This window comes from Vicia villosa, linkage group LG5 (assembly GCF_029867415.1).
Source record: "Vicia villosa cultivar HV-30 ecotype Madison, WI linkage group LG5, Vvil1.0, whole genome shotgun sequence".
Lineage (NCBI taxonomy): Eukaryota > Viridiplantae > Streptophyta > Magnoliopsida > Fabales > Fabaceae > Vicia > Vicia villosa.
Window position 1 is genome coordinate 16,533,766 of NC_081184.1, and position 9,586 is coordinate 16,543,351.

Below are 9,586 nucleotides of genomic sequence, written 5' to 3' on the forward strand. Positions count from 1 at the left end.
CAACACCAATCATCATTCCCAACATAAATTGAACCAAAGTTCTATAAACCCCAAAAACCCCAAACCCGACATACAACCCAATTCAGAATCCTAACATACAAACTCTATTGAATCATTCATACAACCCATAATAGAGGTTAATGAGAAGAATTCCCCTTACCTCGATGTCGAATTCTTGGATGCCCTTGCTCTTCACACTTGCTCTTCTCCCAATTTCACGTTCAGCTCTTTTCTTCTCCCTTTTGGTTCTCTTTTCACAAAATCCTCCTCTTTTCTATTTTATGAAAATATAACCTTATTTTAGAAAAAGGCTTTGCAACTGACACACCCCCCAATTGCTACTTGCGACACTGGCCCATTAGCCTTATTAATCCATATTTCTCAAATAATTCAATTAATTCTAATATTTAATTAAAAAAATTAATTAAATTAAATAAAGAAATTTATGGGGTGTTATAAATATCATTGGTGTGGTTCAGGAAATCAACAATTTTCAATATAACAGTTATGGAAAAAAGTCATTTGTTTCATTGAGTCTTAAATACTTGAAGTAAATAATCTGAATTCAAATATTATAAGTGTGTGCCATTATTATTATCATATTGATCTTTTTATATTTGTTTCTGCAGAGGTGTCATCGTTAACTGTACATTATGGGAGGGCTACGGAATAAATTTTTGGATTTCTACCATAATGAAAAAAACTGTGGTGCTATTGTGATTGTACTAACTCATGCAATGATAAAGGAATCACAAGGTTTGTATCTATAAACTCCTATTATTAAGATGTTATAGATGTCTGTAGTTAAATTGATACTGTAATTTTTATCTATTTCAGTCTCAAATGGATGGAGTGGATCTAAATTGCTTATTAACGAAGACATTCCAGAGATAACTGAGTATTTATCAAAGTATACACAAATTGTTATATTCTTACAATATAATAAGCTCCTTTAAAAATTATCATCATTTACATTCATTTTGGTACAACGTTTCAGGTTACCTAAATGAGCAGACTGAAAAGCCTTCGCAGTCCTCAAAGGGAATGTCTCTTTGGTCTGGTGCCTCTCAATTCACCCCAGTTGAAAGTTTCGTTCATAAGGGAAAGTGTATATCTCTGAGTGACCTTTGCAAGGTGAAACAGGTAAATGGTTATGAAAAATTTCGAAAAGTAAGATCAATATTATTGTATACAAATGATTTTGTGTAAGAGTGTTGCATTTATTAATATTTAACTTATTGTATCTTAGGACATGTTATGCGTTACTGTTGGAACAACTCAAAGGTTTTTTGTCTCAAAACATGGTTGGTTTTATTATGGATGTACTAAATGTTCTTTAAAGGCATCTGATGTGAACAATCCATACAAATGTTCATGTGGACAGAATGCAGAACATGCCATACCAAGGTTATATTTTTCAATTGTTCATCAGATTAATTCATTAGTCATGTTTCAATATTTGTTATGTTCTAATAGTTTTTTGCTATTCATTTTTCTAAAAGGTATCGAGTTGACATATATGTAGTTGATGGTGAATCAAAATTTCGCTTTGTGTTTTGGGACACTGACTGTGCCGACATTATTGGAAAGTCTGCTGATAGTATTTATAAAGCAATGCTTGAGGTTAAGTTTAATTCATTATATATTTTAATATTTATTTGTATTAAGTGTTGTACTTACATTAAAATTAATGTGTAGGAAGGTGACGACGACCCTATGATATATCCAGATGAACTTGACATGCTTCTTGGTAAAAAAATGGCGTTTAGGGCTAAAGTTCAGCCAACATTTGGCCAAACATCTGTTTGGAAACTTTCTTACGACGAAGAATTTGTAAAGGAAATTGAGAAAGATTATATTACTGATGAAGTATGGAAATTTTTGTGTGAACATATACATATGACTTTTATCAATATTTGTATCTTGATCTTCCTCTCAATATTTGTATCTTGTTCAATATTTGGTTTCAGCAAACCTTTAAACCAAAACCCAGTCGTTGATCGTGTCGATGATTCCATTGTATGTTATTGTTGCCTGAACATTAAGAAGTAAATTACATCATTTTCTTGGTACTTATTGTTATTTTTTTTCTTCCAGGAGTCGTTGTCTGCATACGGAGAAAATGATCCTGATAAAGTTGTGACCAATACTCCACCTAAAGGAAGTCCCGTTAATCTTGATGCTGTAGAATCTGAATTTCAAGCATATGGAACTACTCAACTATCAGGAACAAAGCCTACAAAGAAAGTTAAGATTGAATCTGATGCCTGAAGACTCCTATGAACCAGTTTATGTGCCAACATTTCTATTATTTTGGATTTATTTGTTTCCTGTTGTTTTACTTTTTTGGAACAAGAGACAAGAATTATTTGCTAAGCATTGTCTATCAATGTTTAATTGGGTTTTGTTATAATTTCTGCAAAACAAGGTTTTTTTTATAATATTTTGATCTTCCAATGCTAAATAGATTAACTGTCATTTGTGTTTAATACTGCATATAATATTGCCCGACTATACAAACGATCCATATCAATTGAAAAAAAAGTTTGAATTAATCACCGTACAAGATATTTCTTCTCACTTGCAAGTTAATTGTCTTAATACTGCATATTTTTTTCCCATAATGGAATATTTAACCTTCAAGTGAAAATAAATTTTTGATTAATATATTGTATATCAGAATCCTTCTTAGTTGCAGAGTATTTTTTTTAATCAACCATATATTTATAATTGATGTTTACAGTCAGTTTATGCAGTATAACTTCCATACTGACATCTCAAGCATCAAAATTTTAAAAAATTACTATAAAGACATTTTTCAACAGTTTCATCTTGGGCAAGTTTTTTTTAATTCATCAACAAAATTTGCAAACAGCATGCATGATGTAAATAAATACTAACGAGGTATGATGTCAACCATCATACCTACCAAACCTATTACCTGTAACTTGCACTAAATTATTATCTTAGTTGTCCATGCATTCATTTACCAATGCATAGATTTTGTTCTTATTTCCTCTGCACGCTTCATGCAATTATGGTTGCTTGGTGCATTAATGATTAGCTTATTTTAATGATTAAGTCACAAGATTTTGAACTGAATAAAATAATAATTAACATAAACCTTTCATATTCAGCTGCTTCCCTCCATATAAAAAGTTTGGAGGGAGTTTTTGTCCATATATTTGCTGCTTGCCTCCTTATTCAGCCATATTTTGCAAAATGATTGTAAGTTCAAAGTAAAACATGGAAAAGAAACAAAGTGTCGAGCATGATCACTTCATAAATGTTGTCAGAAGAAAAAGGCAATTTGATGCTAGACAGCATAAAAAGCGTGTGCTTGGAGCTAAGAGAGCCAAGAGATTGGCGGCAATGAACAAAGAAAATGCAGATCAAACTCAACCTCCTACTGATACTATATCTTCACATATCAGATTTCCACTATCTTCTATTTCTCTAAATATTCCAAGTTCCAGCATAACTGATCGAAATACAAAGCATAAAACTAATAGTATATCAACTCTGAATACATTTGCAAGTTCATTAACAAAAAACGCCCAAGAGTTGTTTCTGCAAGGAACATTAACAATTTAGGAGTTAACCTGGGAAGGAGATTTGATAACGAGTTTATGCGCGGTGCGACAACATCTTCAAGCCATACACCTAATCCAGATTCCAATATCAACGAACTTTTCCAAGATGACAGTGAAGATGATGCAGGTTCCAGTAATTCTTCAGATGGTAAGTAACTTTTTTTTTTGGATTATTAACCGATATTGAATATTCATACATTTCACCAATATATAATAACATAATATTTGCGAAATCTTTTTTACTGTGTTGTTGTAGCCTGCAGTTCAATTTCTAACTATTCAATGGACGAGCATGACGTAGGTTTCGACACTGACATTGAAGAAATTGATGTTCAAAGTTCAGGTTGAAGATTATTTTATAAATATGTTTCTTACTTTCAAATTTCATGATGTATTATGTATTTTACCTAACAAATGTACATATTCATTTAGGAGAATACTACGATTTAGGTGACCCATCATTTGAGTGTCAGCAATGTGGTGCAAATATGTGGTATATGGAGAGGAAGAACAAGTTTCGACACTGTGCTAATCCAAAGTTCTCAATGTGTTGTGGAGAAGGAAAGGTTCAAATACCTTTGTTGAGAGAACCCTCACCCGTATTGCAGAGCCTGTTGTTCGACCAAAACAAAAGTGAATCAAAACTATTCCAACAACAAATTCGTCTTTACAATATGATGTTCGCATTTAATTCTCCGGGTGCTAAAATGGACAACAAATTTAACAATGGTAGAGGTCCTCCTAACTATCATATTCAAGGTCAATCATGTCATCGTATAGGCAGCATGTTACCATTGCTAGGTGAAAAGGCCCATTTTTCCCAGCTCTATATATTTGATACTGAACATGAAGTTCAGAATATAATTGATGTTTTCAGGTTTATTACTTTAGCTATCTTTGTTTCATCACTGTTTATTATTTTGTTTTTGCAATTATCAAGAATCTAAACTTTATACGTTGGATGTTTGCAGAAGAAGGAGCGGAGTGGATATTAATATAGTGGAAAATTTGTCTTCAATGTTATATGAACATAATGTTCATGCTCAGTCTTTTAAGATGGCAAGGGATAGACTTTCTGAAGGCAATGTGGCAGATCTAAAACTCCGTCTCATTTCCGAGCGCCAAAATGATGGAAGAATATATAATCAACCAACAGTTTCAGAAGTTGTTGCTCTCATTGTTGGTGATGTTGATACTGCAGAAAAAGGGATATTATAATGCAAAAACAATGTGGACAACTTCAGAGAATAGATGAATATCATACGTCTTATTTGGGATTTCAATATCCTTTACTTTTCCCTTACGGTGAAGATGGTTACAGACCAAACATACGACATTGCAATAAAGGATCTAACACGGTTTGTAATGCAGAAACAACGGCTACTGTATCGGAAATTGAGGATGTTCCATGGGAGGAAGCAACCAAGAGAAACAGACTTACAATTAGAGAGTGGTTCTCCTTTAGGATCCAGTCAAGAAAAAACGAGGCACAGACAATTCTCAGGTCAAGGAGGTTGTTCCAGCAGTTTTTGGTAGATGGTTTTACAATGATGGAATCTGAAAGACTTCGATGGTTTAGAAAAAATCAGTCTAAACTACGAGTAGGCAAGTATGATCATCTTGCAGATGCCAGGACAAATGGACATACACGTGGTGCAGCTACAGGGAAAAGAGTTGTCCTACCTTCGTCATATGTTGGAAGTCGTAGATTTATGGATCAGCTATACTTTGATGGCATGGCAATTTGTAGTTATGTTGGATTTCCTGATTTGTTTATTACATTCACATGTAATCCCAATTGGCCGGAAATACAACACGTATTAAGTTCTGCAAATCTGAAAGCGTCTGATCGTCCTGATCTCATAACAAGAATCTTCAAATTAAAATTTGATGCGTTATTGTCCTATTTGACCAAAAAGAGTATCATGGGAAAGGTTCTTGCGTGTAAGTAATTGATAACTTTGATTAATTTAATTTCCTTATTCATTTTGAATGTGATATTATAATTCAATATCTGAATTTTATATTTGTAGATATGTACACAATTGAGTTCCAAAAAAGAGGTCTGCCCCATGCGCACATATTAATTTTCCTTCATCCGTCGAGCAAGTATCCAACACCTGCTGACATTGATCGTATCATATCAGCAGAAATACCAAACAAAGACACTGACGAAGAGTTATATAACTTGGTCAAAACTCACATGATACACGGACCTTGCGGAAATGCTTTTCGTAATTCTCAATGTATGAAGGAAGGAAAATGTTCTAAATACTTCCCTAAAGAATTCAGACGTGATACGATCGTTGATCAAGATGGATATCCGGTTTATAGACGAAGGGACAACGGACGCACAATTTCTAAGAATGGAATTGAGATTGACAACAGATTTGTTGTTCCTTACAATTCAAAGTTATTGTTGAAGTACAGAGCTCATATTAATATAGAATGGTGCAATCAAAGCACATCCGTCAAATATTTGTTCAAATACATCAACAAAGGATATGACAGAATAACTGCTGCAATTGTCATGAATGAAGATGGATCTGTTTCGCAACATGACGCCGTTGATGAAATAAAGCAGTATATTGACTATAGGTACGTTTCTCCGAGTGAAGCTGCTTGGAGAATTTATGGTTTTTCTATTCATGGAAGAAAACCGGCTGTAGAAAGACTTCACTTTCATGCTGAGAGACAAAATTCTGTTTTCTATACTGATGTCAGCCCTATTACCACAGTCCTTGATAAATCGAGCGTTACTGAGTCGATGTTTACATCTTGGTTTGAAGCAACCAAGAAATACGACGAAGCGCGCCAACTAACGTATAGAAATTTTGTTTTGAAGTTTATATACGTTAAGAAAAAGAGAGAGTGGAAGCCCAGAAAAAAGGGATACACAATTGGAAGACTAATTTGGGTTCCTCCAACTACTGGGGAATTGTACTATCTCAGGATGATGCTAACACATGTTAAAGGACCGAAAAGCTATGATGAAATAAAGACAGTAAACAATGTTAAGTACGATACTTTCCGTGATGCATGTTTTGTTATGGGATTTATTGGGGATGATCGAGAATTCATATCTGCAATAACAGAAGCATTTCATTGGGGTTCTGGACATTATTTGAGATTACTTTTTGTTCACATGTTATTGTCAAGTAGCATTAATAGGCCTAAGCATGTATGGAGTAAAACTCGACATCTGTTATCTGATGGAATTCTTTATTCTCAGCAAAGGATTGCAAACAACAGAGGTATATTTTCAATTGTGATCAGATTAATTAATTTCTAATTTGAAGATATGTTCCAATATTTACCATCTATTTGTTTATATTATTTTTTAACAGGTCTGCGGCTAACAAATGAAGAAATTCTCAATCTAACGTTAATTGAAATTGAAAAACTACTTCGACGAAGTAGAAAGAGTTTAAGTGATTTTCCTGGAATGCCAAAACCAGATGGTTACATAATTGAGGAGCTTGGAAATAATTTAATTTACGAAGAGAGAAACTACGATCCTGGTGGACAACTTCAAGAGTTTAATACGTTGTATAATAACCTAACAGGTCTAAATAGCAGATAGCATCATTTAGGCAGTAGAATTTCAAATTTCTTACACATTTATATTGCTAATATGAGGCATCTAAACTATATGTTCAATTAATTTCAGATTAACAAAGAGATGTTTTCAAACAAATCTTGACGGCTGTTGATACCCAGAACGGAGGCGTATTCTTTCTGTATGGATACGGCGGTACAGGCAAAACATACATGTGGAGAACATTAACTTCCTACATAAGATCAAGAAGACAAATATGCTTGACAGTTGCGTCTTCATGTATTGCATCCTTGTTGCTCCCCGGTGGTCGAACGACACATTCTAAATTTAAAATTCCGATTCCCACACTTGAATCTTCGACATGCGACATTAACAAGGGTAGTGACAGGGGTGACTTGCTAAAAGTATAAAAATTGATTATTTGGGATGAAGCTTCGATGTGTCACAAATTTTGTTTTGATGCTTTGGATAAAACCCTCAGAGACTTCATGGGTAGATCTAGGTCATCAGATAAAATATTTGGTGGGAAGGTAATTGTGTTTGGTGGCGATTTCAGACAGATTCTGCCGGTTATTCCAAGAGGCAGCCGTTCAGATATAATTCATGCAACTATCAATTCATCATACATTTGGGATCATTGTAAGGTTTTGAAACTAACAAAAAACACGAGGCTTCAGCAATCTAGGACGACTACATCAGCATCCGATTTAGAACGGTTTTCAAATTGGATATTAAAAGTTGGAGATGGAAAACTAGCATAACCTAATGATGGCTATGCTGATATGGATATCCCAGCAAATATTTTGATATCTAATTTTGTTGATCCCCTTCGAGCAATATTCGAAAACACTTATCCAAATTTTGAAGCTAACTTCAATAATGTGGCTTTTCTGCAGTCAAGGGCAATATTGGCTGGAACAATTGAGACAGTAGATGAAATAAATCACTATGTATTAGACAATCTTCCAGGTAATATTAAAATTTGTGTGAACATTTATCCGAAGTTTTTTCACTTCCATCTTTAACAAATCATAATATAACGTCACTCCATTTTCAGGGGACGAAAAGGAATACTTAAGCTCTGATTCAGTCGATACGCATGATGGTGATGGCAATGAATGTTTTGATGTTTTAACTCCCGAGTTTTTGAATGGATTGAGAACGTCGGGACTTCCTAATCATAAGATCAGATTGAAAGTAAATACTCCAATCATGCTTCTCTGGAATATTGATCAAGCAGAAGGCTTATGCAATGGAACACGTCTAATCGTTACAAGATTGGCTGATCATGTTATTGAAGCCAAAATAATTTCAGGCAAGAACATCGGCTGTAATATTTATATTACACGCATGGACATTACTCAAACGCAAACGCCATGGCCATTCAGGATGACACGAAGACAGTTTCCTATAACGGTCTATTATGCTATGACTATTAATAAATCTCAAGGTCAGTCGTTAGATCATGTTGGCATATATTTGCCGAGGAGCGTGTTCAGCCATGGGCAGTTGTATGTTGCAGTTTCAAGAGTAAAGAGCAGAAAAGGCCTTAAAATCTTGATCCATGATAAGGAGAAACATCCATTGACCACCACAACAAATGTGGTCTTCAAAGAAGTGTTTGAAAATGTGTAGTCTATATGTGTTTGCAATATCTATGGCAATGTTGTTATTGGTAGAGATTTTGTGCTTGGTTGCTTAAAATTAGGTTACAACTTAAACAATTTATTAACTCTCATGAATTAAAGATTGCATATGACCTTTGCATACTGATAACGTATTTTTATTTGTACAGCTGGATTGAAAAATGATGATGAATATTAGCTCACATAATATCAATGATTAGAGAGCACCATCACTAGAAACATTAGCAAAGGCAAAAAATGATGTTGATAACCATTCTTTAAATCCATTACAGAACCATCAATGATTACAATCTAAGTACCATCAACACCAAATTTAAAGCTCCAACTAGTTGTAAGCATATTCAACGGCTACTTTTTTTCCCTAAGTACACAAACATCAGATCTGAGAATGGAATCATGGAGAATTCTATGAAATCTCCAACTTCAAGATTTTTTGACTTTGCAAAATCGTACCATCCAACTCCAATATGTTTTTCATACTCATTCCTTCCATCCCTAAGAATGCGACAGTGATATCCCTTACCGTCAATAAGATCTACCATCCTTATTGCATTTTGTTCTTTACGAAAACATGTCCTTGATATTTCCATTGGAATATTCTGCATTGCAACTATCTACTTTTTAATCTCAGAGATCTATACATCTATATACGGCAGTGGATATAAGTGGGTTTTGAACTTACCAGAGCATTTTGGCCTCGCATGTTCGCTTCTGTGACATTAGATTTCCACTTTACCTCCCCGGTGTGATCAACCATGCATTCATCTTCTGTAAGAAACCCATCCTTT

At 34.2% G+C, this 9,586-nt stretch overlaps 4 protein-coding genes across 4 annotated transcripts; all 4 read left to right on the forward strand.

The window, feature by feature from the left end:
* The first annotated feature begins 653 nt into the window (after positions 1 to 653).
* On the forward strand, positions 654 to 2,271 carry LOC131604284 (uncharacterized). Its single transcript, XM_058876735.1, has 7 exons — positions 654 to 756; positions 838 to 923; positions 1,015 to 1,143; positions 1,250 to 1,407; positions 1,503 to 1,623; positions 1,699 to 1,869; positions 2,098 to 2,271. Exons 1-7 carry the CDS (start codon positions 654 to 656, stop codon positions 2,269 to 2,271), a joined length of 942 nt encoding a protein of 313 aa, XP_058732718.1.
* Positions 2,272 to 3,246: 975 nt separating this feature from the next.
* Positions 3,247 to 4,811, forward strand: LOC131604285 (uncharacterized). The gene is made up of 5 exons (XM_058876736.1): positions 3,247 to 3,511; positions 3,595 to 3,741; positions 3,850 to 3,936; positions 4,026 to 4,470; positions 4,565 to 4,811. The coding sequence occupies exons 1-5, from the start codon at positions 3,247 to 3,249 to the stop codon at positions 4,809 to 4,811; spliced, it is 1,191 nt and encodes a 396-aa protein (XP_058732719.1).
* LOC131604286 (uncharacterized) lies at positions 4,811 to 7,176 on the forward strand. Its single transcript, XM_058876737.1, has 3 exons — positions 4,811 to 5,537; positions 5,627 to 6,847; positions 6,941 to 7,176. The coding sequence occupies exons 1-3, from the start codon at positions 4,811 to 4,813 to the stop codon at positions 7,174 to 7,176; spliced, it is 2,184 nt and encodes a 727-aa protein (XP_058732720.1).
* A 464-nt stretch (positions 7,177 to 7,640) lies between these two features.
* LOC131604287 (uncharacterized) lies at positions 7,641 to 8,787 on the forward strand. Its single transcript, XM_058876738.1, has 3 exons — positions 7,641 to 7,796; positions 8,049 to 8,121; positions 8,210 to 8,787. Exons 1-3 carry the CDS (start codon positions 7,641 to 7,643, stop codon positions 8,785 to 8,787), a joined length of 807 nt encoding a protein of 268 aa, XP_058732721.1.
* The last annotated feature ends 799 nt before the right edge of the window (positions 8,788 to 9,586 follow it).

Bases quoted from the DNA above. Each gene is read 5' to 3' on its own strand.
- LOC131604284 (XM_058876735.1), top strand. From the start codon at position 654: ATGGGAGGGCTACGGAATAAATTTTTGGATTTCTACCATAATGAAAAA. The intron at 1,144-1,249 runs GTAAATGGTTAT...ATTGTATCTTAG, and splicing joins ACCTTTGCAAGGTGAAACAG to GACATGTTATGCGTTACTGT. The intron at 1,870-2,097 runs GTATGGAAATTT...TTTTTCTTCCAG, and splicing joins AAGATTATATTACTGATGAA to GAGTCGTTGTCTGCATACGG.
- LOC131604285 (XM_058876736.1), top strand. From the start codon at position 3,247: ATGGAAAAGAAACAAAGTGTCGAGCATGATCACTTCATAAATGTTGTC. The intron at 3,512-3,594 runs GTATATCAACTC...TTAACAATTTAG, and splicing joins TACAAAGCATAAAACTAATA to GAGTTAACCTGGGAAGGAGA. The intron at 3,742-3,849 runs GTAAGTAACTTT...GTGTTGTTGTAG, and splicing joins TTCCAGTAATTCTTCAGATG to CCTGCAGTTCAATTTCTAAC.
- LOC131604286 (XM_058876737.1), top strand. From the start codon at position 4,811: ATGCAAAAACAATGTGGACAACTTCAGAGAATAGATGAATATCATACG. The intron at 5,538-5,626 runs GTAAGTAATTGA...TTATATTTGTAG, and splicing joins CATGGGAAAGGTTCTTGCGT to ATATGTACACAATTGAGTTC. The intron at 6,848-6,940 runs GTATATTTTCAA...ATTTTTTAACAG, and splicing joins AAGGATTGCAAACAACAGAG to GTCTGCGGCTAACAAATGAA.
- LOC131604287 (XM_058876738.1), top strand. From the start codon at position 7,641: ATGGGTAGATCTAGGTCATCAGATAAAATATTTGGTGGGAAGGTAATT. The intron at 7,797-8,048 runs GTTTTGAAACTA...GCTTTTCTGCAG, and splicing joins ACATTTGGGATCATTGTAAG to TCAAGGGCAATATTGGCTGG. The intron at 8,122-8,209 runs GTAATATTAAAA...CTCCATTTTCAG, and splicing joins TGTATTAGACAATCTTCCAG to GGGACGAAAAGGAATACTTA.